At 38.5% G+C, this 14,239-nt stretch overlaps 1 protein-coding gene across 14 annotated transcripts in view; it reads left to right on the forward strand.

The window, feature by feature from the left end:
- MARK3 (microtubule affinity regulating kinase 3) overlaps positions 1 to 14,239 on the forward strand; it is a 61,218-nt gene that overhangs the window by 23,463 nt on the left and 23,516 nt on the right. For all 14 annotated transcript variants that reach the window (XM_041401645.1, XM_041401653.1, XM_041401599.1 and 11 more), the window contains 8 exons: positions 2,733 to 2,781; positions 3,493 to 3,558; positions 6,057 to 6,127; positions 11,302 to 11,358; positions 12,248 to 12,484; positions 12,579 to 12,698; positions 13,381 to 13,480; positions 13,743 to 13,855. In XM_041401645.1, coding sequence (XP_041257579.1) covers positions 2,733 to 2,781; positions 3,493 to 3,558; positions 6,057 to 6,127; positions 11,302 to 11,358; positions 12,248 to 12,484; positions 12,579 to 12,698; positions 13,381 to 13,480; positions 13,743 to 13,855 — 813 coding nt within the window. The remainder of the gene's footprint in view (positions 1 to 2,732; positions 2,782 to 3,492; positions 3,559 to 6,056; positions 6,128 to 11,301; positions 11,359 to 12,247; positions 12,485 to 12,578; positions 12,699 to 13,380; positions 13,481 to 13,742; positions 13,856 to 14,239) is intronic.

Raw genomic sequence — 14,239 nt, forward strand, 5'->3', positions numbered from 1 at the left:
GAGGGCCTGACCCAGTAGGCTTTATCTGGGTATTGGGGGTGGAAGATATCAGATACCAACTGAGAGTGAATTAAGTGAACTGTCTTTGAAATTGTAAAAACTGATAAGAGCCTTTCAGTTATATAAGCTGTGATTAAAAGTATTAATGGAGTATTCAGAATATATTATACACCAGTTTAGCTGAAATGAATGAAAAGCAAGAAAAAAATAGCTATAGATTCAACTGCTTTTAAATTCCTCATGATCAAGAAAGAGATGATGTAGTCTACCCTGTCTGATTACATATGAGAAAGCTCCAGAAATAACATAGTTTAAAAAAGAAAAGAAGGCAATTTTACCTCTCTAGAGGATAAAGAAAATGTGTGCACAGAGGTTTTGAAACTATTTTGCATGGCAAATAATTTACTTGATCAATCAATCGTGATTTCTTTTAAGCAGCTTGTCATCTAGCGAAGTGTCAGGCACAGACCTGAATAACAAGATAATTAAAAGCATTTGGAAAGCTGTTTGTTTTTTCTCTGTTCAGGTAGTGTGCCAATCCCAGCTGGTGCTGTAGCAGAGAGAGGGTCTCCTGGGCAGTGCAGTGAGGATTGCTCCCCAGATGTTGGCATTTGCAGAAATTCTGTGATTCTGAAATATCAGAAAGCAGAGTATGGCTAGAACAGCTGGTCTCCAAATTGTGAATTTGTCCTATGGATTTATTTAAAACCCACCCCTTGGATTTTCTTTTATTAAAAATCACAAAGGCACAAGGGTTTTGTTTTGTTGACTCTTTTGTTGTTTTCTGTTTTTTTCTAATGTTTCACCTTTTTTTTTATTACAAAGTTTCACCTTTTCTTTGCTTTTACTGAGTAAATACACCTACAAGTTTTTGAGTTGTTGCTAATATGTGTAGACATACCAAATTTATTCACTTTATCTGAAATCTGACCTGAGCCAAATCTTCCAGCAGTTTTTTTTTTCCTTAGTGTAATTAACAATGCTGTTATCCCTATATATAGTTACAAAACTCCTGGGTTTTTTCCTATGTCTGCAATCACTTGGAGCTGTGGACTTTTATTCTGCTTCGGTCTCTTTAGATGAAGTTCAATATGATGTTAGGTTACTGATATTCCTGTAGAAATTTGTGTTAGGTTTCTAATAAAACCTCTTGATTTCTCCCACTTTCTGAAGCATGCTGTTAGAAAATAATTGATCATGAAGAACATCAGCCCTCTGGAGTCTCAGGCTGGCACGGGTGAGCTGCAGAGGGAGAACAGCCATACACCTGACTGCCATATAGTGTAGTGCATAAAAAGAGAATTCTTTGGTTTTCTGAGTACAAGAGTATTTGTGCTTCATGGTTTTTTGTAATAATATTTTATCTTGGAACTGCTTTTAATTAATCTACTATTTACCAGCTTTGTTCAAAGCAATGTTTCATATTGCAGTAACACCACCTGTGACATTTTTACTACTACGGTTATGAATTTATGTGTATCTTACAACAGTCTTTTGCAGAAGAGTTTTGAGAGGTAAAAATAATTAACAACTGTTCAGTTATGAATTTGCTTTTATTTCTAATTTGTTAAATGCCACTCCATATTTTCATTAAGTTGCAGAAGGACAGAGTTTGCTCTGTGTGACAGGCAAATTTGAAATCTTCAGAAATAATTACTCAAGCAAAGCCCTCTTCACACGAGTATTGGGCAGTATTGGGGAGGGACAGATGGGACATGAAACATGACAATATCCTTCCAATCAGTACTCTATCTGTGGATTTAGGGCAGGGGATATAATGTCATCCTGCAGCTTGAAGTGGGCAGTTGTCCCTCACCACCATCCTGCTGGGGTGGGCTAGAGATGGCGTGCTTTTGTATGGGGAAATTGTGCATTTTGTGAGATATAGCTGTTAAATAATTCCTGTACCTTGTGTGTCAGTCAGGGTTAACAGCAGCGCTTGCAGAAAGGGAAGCAGCACGATGGGGTCAGGAAAACACCATTTGTGTTCTGCCCTGTTAATTTTGGCGAGTACGTTCAGCGTGCTGCGGTGTCCGGGCAGGCTTCAGGCTGTGTCTGGGAGCGATCAGGGAGCTGTGCTGGCAGACCCAGGACTGCTGTGCCTCACTGGCCTTGCAGCAATGCTTCTGAAGGGCTGAGGGCTGGCCTCGTCTTCCCTTCTCTCCTTAGGACTTGCTCCTTGCTGGTGTAGTTGGATAACGTGGTTTTTGCAAAGTATAAACAGCTGATGTTTCACCTGTGAGCCGCTGTTGTAGCACAGTAACTCTTGGGCTTTAACCAAATACTGAAGAATGCTGAATTCATACCAGTAACATACTGCAGTGGTCTTCTAAAGCTGGTGGGCATTCACAAAAATTTGGAGCTGTACTTCTTGTGAAGGAAGTGAAAGATGTGTGAAATGTACTGGTCAGCAGGAAGCTATGTGGGCTCACAGTGCTCTTCTGACCCCAAAAGTCTGCAAACCACAGGGCTAAGGTCACTTCTTTCCTGAGCTGTCTGAGTTCTTCCTGGGTGTTTTCAGGTTTTTGAGGGTTGATTTGTTTGGCAGGGGTGTTAAGCAGACATTTAACTCTTCCCCTCCAAAAGTGCTTATTTAATGAACTTCATTGATAATGTTTAATAATGTTTGCCCTTTGTGTTTAAATGACTATATCAAAGTCTTCAGTCTTTAAGGAGAACAGCTGTTTATTAGTGATCTCATTAACTTATTTCATGTTTTATGTTTGTTTCAGCTCTTTAGAGAAGTAAGAATAATGAAGATCTTAAATCATCCAAATATAGGTATCTTGTTTCTTTCACATAATTTCCATCTCTGGAGAAGTTTTAACTTTTTCACTGTTAAGATTGTTGTGGTGTAAGTTTAAAAGATTATTTTGCACTGGAGTGTGAATTTACTCTAAGACAGCAGTAATAACTGGTATTTCAGAACTGTATGTTTAAAAAAAATAAAATAAACATTGTAATGTTCCCTTTGCACAGAACTGTTATTTGCATAGCTAACTGATAAATTTGCTTCTTTTGAGTATAGTATTCATTTTTGACTGAATTCAGGTTCTCATTAAAAATTAGCATATACACCAAAACCAAGAAGTGGTCAAGAATTTTTTCGAGTTTGTACATTTAAATGCTGTGGTACTCCTATGGGACTGTCAGCAGGCTGATAACTGATTTGTCACCACGTGTTTCAGTTCAGTGCACATATGTGGCTGTTGCTGCTGCTCAAATCTCTGCATGTTCTGCTTAGTTTAGTTATGTTCCCATGTAAAAGAAGCAAAGTGTTGTTTCTTGAGAATATGTTGTTCTGTATGAGTTGACCAAATGCGTTACAGTATTTTCTGCTTAGGAACATTAGACAGAAAGCTTCTTTAGAGTAAATAGTCTAATAGTGGCAGGCAAACAGTTTGGGTATTTTTCTCTCACAGAATTCTGTGGGGTGTTAACATAATGCTTCTGCAGTTAGTTAACTGATGACTAAATGTCTTTCTTTTCTAGTGAAGCTATTTGAAGTCATTGAAACTGAAAAAACTCTCTATTTAATAATGGAATATGCAAGTGGGGGTAAGTACCTTTTTGCTGCAGTGACACACTAAGCAAATTGCCAAGTGAGAGAAAGCACTTGTTTTCTTGAAAGTTTTGCTTTCTTTTTCAGCAAATATTTATGTCAAGGTAGTGTAAAATATTAAGCAAAATCTCAAGTATTCACTGGGACTTGTTTGGTCCACATAAATAATAAATGTAACTTGTAAAACCAGCTGCTAAACGTACTACAACTTAGTAACATTTGCTTTTTTTTTCCACAACTCAAATTAATTGGGAGTCTTTTCTCAGCCACTGATTGTTCCTGCCCATAACAAATACTAATGTTTTCAATTTACTCTATTCAGTTCCCTCCTTCTAGTGTCCTATTTTCTATAAGATATTTGGTAAAATCATGTTCAGATGAAACATTTCTGTGTTTCTTTAATTGTTGCTCTCAAAAGCATGAGCACTGCAACTTCTGTTTTTAGATGTTGATGACATCTTACATATCTTAATCACAGGCCTTCTACTGTCAAGAATTGTTAGGCTTAGCCTTATGCCATTTTAGAAAGAGCTTAAATGCTCTTCCTGATTCTAGAGGGGATGGAAAAATGCACATCGTGCAGTGTCAGATATTTCACCAGAGCCAGAATTAAGGTGTTCAGGCTTAAGTTACTCCTTGCTGGCTAGAACTTAATATCACTCAGCTTGTCAGTGTGACCCTTGAGCACCAGCATCTGGGAATCTCAAACAGTTGGGGCTTTTCTTTAGGTTTAGGAAGGAGAGACTTTTTTCAGAGAAAATCAGCATTGAATTCAGACTCTTACATTAGATTATGTGAAGTTTAATAAATTGCTACAAATAAAGCAAGATTCTCTACCACCTGCCTTTTCTTCCAGCAGCTTCCTAAATGCTCAGCCAAGGTTTGCTTAAACAGGAACAGAGTGGGTATTATACCATTAAAATATTGACTAGTACAGATGATTGGGGAGACATCCCTGTGTTGTTTGATAGTACCAGACTTAAAAGTGAAGTCTTATTGCCATCTAGTGATTGGCTTCTAGGAGGTAGAAAGGCCAGTGGTTCTCTAAAGGAGTGAGGACCTTTCCTAGGGTGATAAGGGAGAGGTGAGTACTGTACTGGTCCAAAAGGCCAAGAGCAGTACCTTTGGATGTGCCATGCTGTGCAAGACAGGAATGGCTGGCAATCACAGTGGCAGGCAGCAGTTTCCCTATTTTCTCTTCATCCAAGTCAGGTCATCATGATGCACATGAGCTCTGGCTGCAGGATGAAAGACATTATTGCTACAGCTGCAACACTTCACATAAAGTGGGGATAATTCTTTCCTTGGTGTCTTTTTCCCTGAATTGTGAAGAAGTGTTCAGGTTTGCTGCTTCAAGGTTTTTTAATAAACAGTGGTGAAATACAGCTGGGAGAGTTACCTGAGTTGGGTATTACAGAATACACTGTAGAGGGAAGACTATTTTTTGGGGAGTCCTGACATTCCCTCAGGTGGCTCAGTGGTTGCTTTTCCTGCAGTGTGACTCCTTTTTTTATTGCAATCTGGTGGAGTTGCATCTTTTAAAAAAATAAATATGATATTACTCAGCTCTTCCCCTATGAAGTGGCTGTCTGCAAAACCATGTTTCCTTGCTCAGTAGGGAATGTTTAAATATTTGAACCACTTCTGAAGTTTTTATAGTTTTTGCATACTAGTGAGGATTTTTTAAAACTGTGTTATTAGTCTGTGTTTGTAGTTCTTACGTACACGACTGTTGGTTTTTAGTAAAGGAAATCTCCCATTCTTTCACAAACATGTCAGTGTTTCATGGGCCAGTGGCCTGCACCTAAAGCTCAAACATTGTAGTCTGTATTGATGTGCTCTAAAATGACTGCATTGATTAGAGAGGGGAAAAACTAAAACACAGTAGATCTTCAGTAATCTTTAGTCATCCACAACCGTACAACAGTGGCCTGGTTCTATGTATTTTACAGGTGTGATGGTTGTGTGAGGGATTATGTCAGTGTGTCCTGCTGTGCTCATTCTTGTGACCCTCCTTGTGGGTACTTCTTCCAAGCCTAGGTTAAAGCTAAGGTTTTTGATTTTGTTTAGAATCATTTTATACACATGCACAAATTAAAATTCTAGTGTTGGTATGATGGCATTTACAAATATAATCAGTTGTTCTCATATGTGAAACTTTTATTTTTCTGAAGCAAAAGAAACTCTTGTGAGAAAGTCTGTGAAAGGGTAGATGTCATCTTTGTTTACAAAACAGAAGTATGCTGCTCAGTTTCTATCCCAAGTAATTGGAAGGAAATGGTTTCCTCTGTGTATATCCAGTCACTCATTATTTTCTTGTAAAAGAGATGATGGTGTAGTAAATTGCACAGCAGTTGTGCCTTGTTCTCTTGAGCTGTCCTGTAATCATAAACTTCAAGTACAGTAATTCCAGTGAAGCTGCTGTGGGCAACTGCTGGAGAAGAATCTCTACATTCTGAAACTGGCATTAATGTATCTTGTGTTTGAATTGTAGGGGAGGTGTTTGACTATCTGGTTGCACATGGAAGAATGAAGGAAAAGGAGGCAAGAGCTAAATTTAGACAGGTATGTGTAACATTCCTATATGTCAGCTTTCCCCTCGCCCCTGTTTTTAATGCTGAAATGAGTAAAACAGCTGTCCTTTGCATTTGACTTACAGCAGTGTTCAGCATGTTGTGGGCTTGCAGCTCTGAGTAAGAAAAAACTTAGGTCACAGCAGTACTTTGAAGGAGTCAGTCTCTTCAGTGGTGCTGGTTTCCTTAGTGCTGAGTGCCAGGGTGTCCAAGAGTGCCAGAACACAGGGACTGCTTGGCTTGGAAGTGTATTCCATTCCAAAATGCATTTCCTCTGGGCTGATTTCATATGTCCTTAGCTCAGCAGGTCTGTAACATTTTGGAAGTTGTTCAAATGTAACAGGCTACAAACAGGCCAGTTTCAAAATGCAGACAGTGCATGTAGTAGGGATCCATTCACATTCATCTGCTTACATGAGAAGATACTGTTTAATAGTTGTTCTAAAAAGTCACAGAAAAGTAATGTCTAGACTTGTTAGTTTAGCTTTCTGTATGATGAATAAGCTAGCCCTGCCAAGGTGTTGGAATTTCATTGATCTGCAAAAAGCATTTCCATTCTACAGTCAAGCAGTACTGAACGTGACCAGTCAAATACTGAACATAACCAGATACTTTTGCATAACTAATTTAAATCCAAATATCTGCTCTTGTAGCATCTGGAGTTTCAGATCTGACCAGTCTAACACACTTGTTTTCTGCTCTTGTGCTGAAATGCCTATTCCCTCTGGTCACTTGGATAGCCTCAGTAATGTTGTGACAAATAATAAATGTCAAAATTATGCTCCAGCTTAATGACACTTGAAAATAATGAGTAGGGACAAGAGTGGTTTTTTGAATGGTGTGTAGGAGTTTTAAACTGCTGGATCATGGCAGTGATGTGTCAGTCAGTTGCCCTCTTGGAAGGGGAGGCTCTGATAGTTTCACTTCTCAAGCATAGCCATACACAACAGAAATTTGATGTAAGATATGAGACTTCCAGGAGCTAAATGAATGATTTTGCTTTGTTTTCTCTCATCTTAATCTTGTTTTTACCCCTTTTAATTTTGGAGGGGGGGGACGGGACACCCACACCAAACCCACCACCACACCCACATCCACCAAACAAACAAAACAACCCAAAAGCAGCTGTAGACTTCTCCCCAGAGAATCATTTGTGATTACTGGAGTTATACAGCTTGACAGTAAGGAAAACTTTTCTCACTCTTCAACAAAGTCTTACATGTCTTTTTAAAACTGCTGCCTCCACTTTCATATTCTGGTAGGTAAAGAGTTTTTCTTTGTGATGAAGGTTTCTGGTTTATGCTCCTGTGCTGTGTTGGCAGTAGAAGTGGTGGGATGTGAAACAGCCATTGCCACTTCAGCCATCTCTTCTAAATCCCTGGCTGTTGCCTTTGTAATGTCACATGAAGAGCTTCAGAGTAACTTGAGAGGATTGATTGTTCTCTCTCAGATGTGAATATTGGGAACTTCTGCTGATAGACTTTTTGCTTTCAGTCCTCAGTTTCTTTCAGGAGCTATGTGGAAAAAGATCTTGCAGTAATTACATTAAAATAACATGTTTCTTCAATAAATACCTATTTTTTTCTAACAATTTTACTTCCCTTTAAGTAAAACCATACAGAAACAGGTCAAACATGTTTTACAGGTACACTCAGTACTTAATTTTGAGATAATGTGGGTAGTACAGGCTATAGCTTCATTTTCAAAAAGAAGTGTGGAGGGAAAGAATTTAAAAGGGAGTTACCTGCTGAGCTGAGTGTTTGACCCATCAAGAATTGGGTTTATGTACTCCCAGCCTGATGATTTTTTTGAGTTGGTTTGTTGGGGTTCTTTTGTATTTCAGTAGAATAAATGCTGTTTATGAAGATATAAAGATGGCCTCACTTGTGTGCACTGGAATACACTTTTTAGTTTTTTCATGCAAGTCTCCTGGTGCAGACAGCTGTGCTCTGTCCTCCCCCAACAGCTGATTTCCTGGCTGCTGATCTCAACTAGTTTTAGAGGACCTTGATCTCAAAGAAGGGAGGTTTTTGAAAGCTTCAGAAGCCTCAGTTCATGAGAAAAAAGAGAGAAGCCTGGAAATAAGCAGAGGAGAGAAACTGTAGCACAAGCTGATTGGGCTAAGCTAGAGAGAAAATCATTCTTGCTGGATGAAAGTCAGGTGACTTTGATCAGAGCTTGGCATTTTCTTAGATGCTGAAAGGGACAGTGTCAAAGGAAACAAGGAAACTAGATCTTGCTGGGTTCACAGGTCATGAAACTATTCATTTCACCTTACTGTAGTCCTGGAATAGCTGTGTATCACTTTTGGTCATTGTTAGAGGAAGAATGCACTCTGCAGACCTTTTATCTGATGCAGTGCAGCTGTTCTCTGTTAGACAGAGACTTATGACATAATAGCCTTCTTTTTTTTTTTTAATTTGTTAACTGTTTTAGCAGACAGTGGCTCTTTCTAAACTGAAGAAACAGTTGTGCCATGGTATTGAGATTAGTTCTTACAATAGATTGTATTATATCTTGTTTTCAGATCATGTTTCTTCTTTCAGTAGATGTGATTTCTGGATCAAACACTTGTGTTTTGTCTGAGGACACATTTCCTCTCTAGCAGGCAAAGAGCAGGATTCGGCAATTCTCCCTTTTTGCTTTTTAGAGATAAAAAGGAATTATTTTGTAGTCTATTTTGTTAAACATATGTAAGGTTTTTAGCAGGAAAATAGAATGTAAAAGGCAGTAAATCATGATTTCAGTTGCATTTGACAAGGAACACAGGAGAAGGCACAAAATCTAAGAATACAACTATGCTGTACAGTTCTCCATTTCAAACTCCTTTTGTGTAGCCATGTGTGAGAAATTCAAATTGAGAATGTTTTGCATTCTTAATGTCACCTTATTTGTCTTCCCCATTACAGACTTCCAGGCAGTTCTGGTTCAGTTTCATCATTTTTCCACAAAAAAAAATCTGTGCTGAGCAGCAAGTCTTGTTAAATTGTGTGTATTAATTCCCTCTCTTTCCTGCAAGCAGTAAGATCTGGCCTTCTTCAGTATTCTCATTGTTTCCCTGCTGAAGCAGTTTAGAATTCTTAATGCTGGTAGATGTTAGGACAGATCTTAGAAAATTATAAAATCCACAAATGCATATTATTGGTGTGTTCCAGTAAAGAAACAGAATGCTCTTAGCAGTTGGAAAGGGCCTTGAGAGGTCATTTATCCTTTTGTCATTTAATCCTTTTAGAGAATGGTTCTTCTGCCTGGAGAGAACTTCTTCAAAACCTATATTTATACAGATTTTTGAAATCACTCTTTAGATAAGTTTTTCAATGTTCCAATTGTTACTTCTAGCAAGAAGCTCACATGGTTTTTCTCCCCTTCTCTTCACCTGCCAAGTGTCAGAAAATTCCTCACACAAGGTTAGGAAGTGAGGGAGTGTCAATGGAAACAGTGATGGAAGCTGGAAGACAAGAGTTTCAGTCTGGAGCAGCCATGCTTCGTGCTATTTTTCATTCAGTTATGTTCTTCAATTATTAATGTCCTACACATTTCATTATTTCACTTCACATGGATTGGACTCACTTCTGCAGTCTCCCTGCCATCCTGTTGCAGTGCAGAGGAGTTCAAAAGCATCTCCAAAGGAAGCTACTGATTGATCATCTGCTCAGCCTTCTGCTCTTAGGCAGTCACAATAAAGCAGTTCAGGAGTGAGTGGTGGTAGTGCTGTGTCTCTGCAATCCTGAATAAAGCCTGAGGTGTTTGCCATGCTGTCAGCACTGAGAGCCCCTGCAGAGTGAGCTTGTGACTGGGGCTGAGATAATGGTAGCAGAGAGAAAAGGAAGGAAACCAAAAGGAGGGGACAAGTGGTGGCATGGGAGCACTTTGGCAGTTTCAGTAACTGCAAAAAGCTGAACTTGGAGTCAGAAAGAGGGAACCAGTACATAAAGGAAAAAGCAAAACCAGAATAAAGGTGTAGGGAATGGAAATAGTACTTCAGCTTTCCACCATCTGCTTGGTTTCTAAGGTGACATTTTGCATGTGAGTGATTCAATATTACAGGGCACAAAGATCACTTTGGTGCTTAAGTTTCAAATACAAAACTTACTGGTGCATCAGTTATTTGGCCTACCAGGAACCTGAACCATGAACACCTTTCATGTGCTCTAAATGCTGAGGGAGAGAACCTTTGCTCCTTTGCCAGTACAGGGGATCCTGACACTGAACTGGTGATCTGATCAGGAGTTATTTTCTTATAACAGTAATGCTACCTCATCTTTCTGCTGGGAAAGTATTCTTACTCTTGAATGAAGTCTGAAAATATATTTATTTAAGTGTAGTTACTGTTTTTATGTGCAGTTCCACTTATTTTAACAAATCATAACATCTACCTCAATTCTGACCATGCATGTGTGACAAAATGCATTTGACTGCATTTGTGGTCATGTAAGAATGATACTTTATCTACCTTTTCCATACATGTGAAGTTCTGCAGCAGTGCTTATGACTCTGAGAAGCAATGTACTATGACACTGCACTGTGTATAGCTTCTATGGTTTGCTATATAAAGCAGAAAAATCTTTATGATATTTGGACATTATCATGGAGGAAATTATTCCATTACGCTTCAGAGACATAAGAGTTTTTCCATTGAGCTTGCTATGGTATACAAAATGCACTAAACCATATGCACTTAGACAGCAGATCTCTGTCAGATGCCAAGTTGCTACTCATTGGGTAAATTTTGACAAACAAGCTGTTTCCCAGTAGTTTCTCAAGCAACCAAAGCCCATTTCTTACCCTTTTCTCTCTGGCATGGCATGAAAAATCACCTTTGGAGAGGGCCTGGAAAACCTCAGTCTAGGGGGAAAGCTTTTATAGCTGTATACAGTATTGGAATGGAAATACTTCAGTAACCTTTCTGAAAGTCATTGCTTCTGCTGGTCTATAATTAGCCCCACAGGAAAAACAAAATCCTCGTTCAAGTACAGGAGAAAGCAAATAGATCAAATAACATTAAAGTTATTCAGCAGCTTTTTCCCAAATATACTGGTCACTGTAGGAATTGGTTATGTAGCTCTGACTGGATAACTTCATGTCAACTTCAATGTTGAAATGTTTGATTAAAGCTCCTGCTTCTTTGAGATGTCACTTACATAATTTGGTTTGTTTTCTATTCAGATAGTATCTGCAGTGCAGTATTGCCATCAAAAGCATATTGTTCATAGAGATCTCAAGGTGAGTAGGAAAAAGTGTGTGCAGCATATGTGTGTCAGCTTCTCTACCTGTGGGTGTGACCTTTATTGTTTATAAAATACAGTTTATACTAAGCTTTCTGATTTATTTATTTATTTATTTGCATATGTTATAGCGAGTCTTGTGAAATATTTGCAGCTTAGAACCTTTTTAAATAAAAGGAAGAGGATTTATAAGGCTTTTAAATGCAAACATTTAATGGTTGCTGAACCTCTCCCTCAGCGGTCACATTCAGATCTGATGCAGGTCAGTGTTAGCTGAGAAATCTTTTTTTTTAAGTGGTAGTTTGATAGAGATATGACAAGAATTGATGTTGAACAGAATGAATTACCAATAGTGATAATGAAACTGAAGTATGGCTTCTTTGCAGCTTGCCATGAAATAGCATATCTCTTCTTTAAACTGTGCCTTTTATATTAATAGCACTGCTACATAATTTGTTCAGTTTGTCATAGCTTTGTAACTTAAAAAAAAGCAAAAAACAATACCACCACTAAAAAAAAAAAGAACTTTAAAAGTTACGTTTATTACCTAACTACTGCAAGAATACCACATGCTATCAAGTATGGATAGTGAGACTGTATCTTATTTTCATCTGAATAGATGAAAATGTAAGATACATTTCTGTAGAGAAAAACAGATGGTAACAAGTTTTCAGGCAGTGAAACAGCTCCCATAGTCTGAAGCCATTGTACAGAGATTTTTAAATCAGGATATGCTAATGATTGACTAAAGCACACCTAAAGACCTTGCGAGGAAGGGAATGTTAACGGGTATTTCAGTTTCTTGCCTTTTAAGAATGAGTAAAAGCAATCAACAGCATTCTAAATCAAGTATTTTATTCATCTACAAACCATTCTTTCTCTTCCAGGCTGAAAATCTATTGCTAGATGCAGATATGAACATTAAAATAGCTGACTTTGGTTTTAGCAATGAGTTTACAGTTGGAAATAAACTGGACACCTTTTGTGGCAGCCCACCATATGCTGCTCCAGAGCTCTTTCAAGGGAAGAAATATGATGGACCTGAAGTAGATGTTTGGAGTTTAGGTGTTATTCTTTATACTCTCGTGAGTGGATCTCTTCCTTTCGATGGACAGAACTTAAAGGTAGCTTTTTGTAGACTATGTTGGCCATGTTTATCTAATATTTTAAGTGACTTGCTGCTTACAACTTACTGGCTGTTCTTGTTCTGTTACCAAGGAACTTAGAGAAAGAGTGCTAAGGGGAAAATACAGGATTCCTTTCTACATGTCCACAGACTGTGAAAACCTCCTCAAACGTTTCCTGGTGCTAAACCCAACAAAAAGAGGCACTCTAGAGGTAATTGCACAAATGAGGTGCATCAAATTTTACAAACTGCATTTCTGAACTGTAGTTTATTATTTCTGTACTGTTCCTATGCATATTTGGGGTGGACTTTGGAGGTGGGATTGTTGATGAAAGCACATGACTCTTCAAAGATATTGTTTACTGGGTTGTAATACACCTGACTACAGTTACTTTCAAAATCAATGTGTCACAACACTTTCTATGTCATATAACTTTTCTTGGTGGTTCACTTGTGGATTGCTGCATTAATGGATGATCCACCACGTTCTTTTCTACATTTTCAGTTGTGAGCTGGAGGTATTGGCTGTTGTAGTTGCCTTTTGTACCCTCATGGAGGAGTAAAAACCAAAACAGGGCTTCTATGGAATTCTGATGGTGGAGCTTGGAATTCCAAGCCATGTCAAAGTTGTCACACTGCTCCTGGTCTGCATTGCAGGCTTTTGGCTCTCAGCTGTGAGCTGGAGTACAGCTGACAGGGGAGAAGCTTGGTTTGATGTCTGTAGTTAGTTCTCCTCACTGGAGCAAAACAGTAGGTGCTGGAAATGTTCTGGAAAAGAAAAACTAGGAAAGACCTTAGTGTTTGTTGCATAAAGAAGTTGTTCTTCCCACAGGTTGTTTTCTTTGCTGCTACTTGTACTGTACTAACAAAACTTTTCTTTTTTTTTTTTCATAGCAAATTATGAAGGACAGGTGGATCAATGCAGGGCATGAGGAGGATGAACTTAAACCTTTTGTTGAACCAGAACTAGACATCTCGGACCAGAAAAGAATAGGTAATTGGTTACTTTCCCTTTCCAGGACCACAGTACTGTTTGCATGATGTGGGAGTTTTTTTTTTCTCTCCACCACACTCTGTATTTGTTTGACATTTGGAAAAAGCAACTAATCCTTTAAGACTGATACTTGATCAGGTTGATGTTCTCAAAATTAATAATTCTCTTTTAATTCTTTAAGTGTTTCATTCTTTCTCTTGAACACTCAGCCTGCCTGAACATCAGAGTTTCAGTTACTTACTGAATGTCTTCTCGATTTTAGATATTATGGTAGGAATGGGATATTCTCAAGAGGAAATTCAAGAATCCCTTAGTAAAATGAAGTATGATGAAATCACAGCTACATACTTACTGCTAGGAAGGAAGTCATCAGAGGTAAGTGCCATTCTTAAAACTGCAAAGAAGCAAATCACAAAGTGTCCTTAGCAGAGTTAGAAGCAAAAATTAAGTCAGTTACTGTAGGCATTGCATTCCTGCACAAAAGTCCATTTCACTTAAAGTCATGTTGTTCTACTCATCAGCAGTCCAAATTAAGCAGATTTGTTCTCACCTGTCTTTAGGCTCTCCAGAGCTGCCCTGTTTGCTCAGCAGTTACTCTCCTGGCTAGTCCAGCAGCTCAGGTGTGAATGTGTCCAGCTGTAACTATTTTAAGAGAACCAAGGTGCAGGACTGACCAACCTGAAAAAGTTCTTGCGTTGTGCATTACCTTTCCATACAATGCTGAGAGGGCTTAGCATCAGTAAGCTGCTCTTGGTTCCT

Source organism: Onychostruthus taczanowskii, unplaced genomic scaffold (assembly GCF_017590055.1).
Source record: "Onychostruthus taczanowskii isolate IOZ18803 unplaced genomic scaffold, ASM1759005v1 scaffold1, whole genome shotgun sequence".
Taxonomy (NCBI): Eukaryota; Metazoa; Chordata; class Aves; order Passeriformes; family Passeridae; genus Onychostruthus; species Onychostruthus taczanowskii.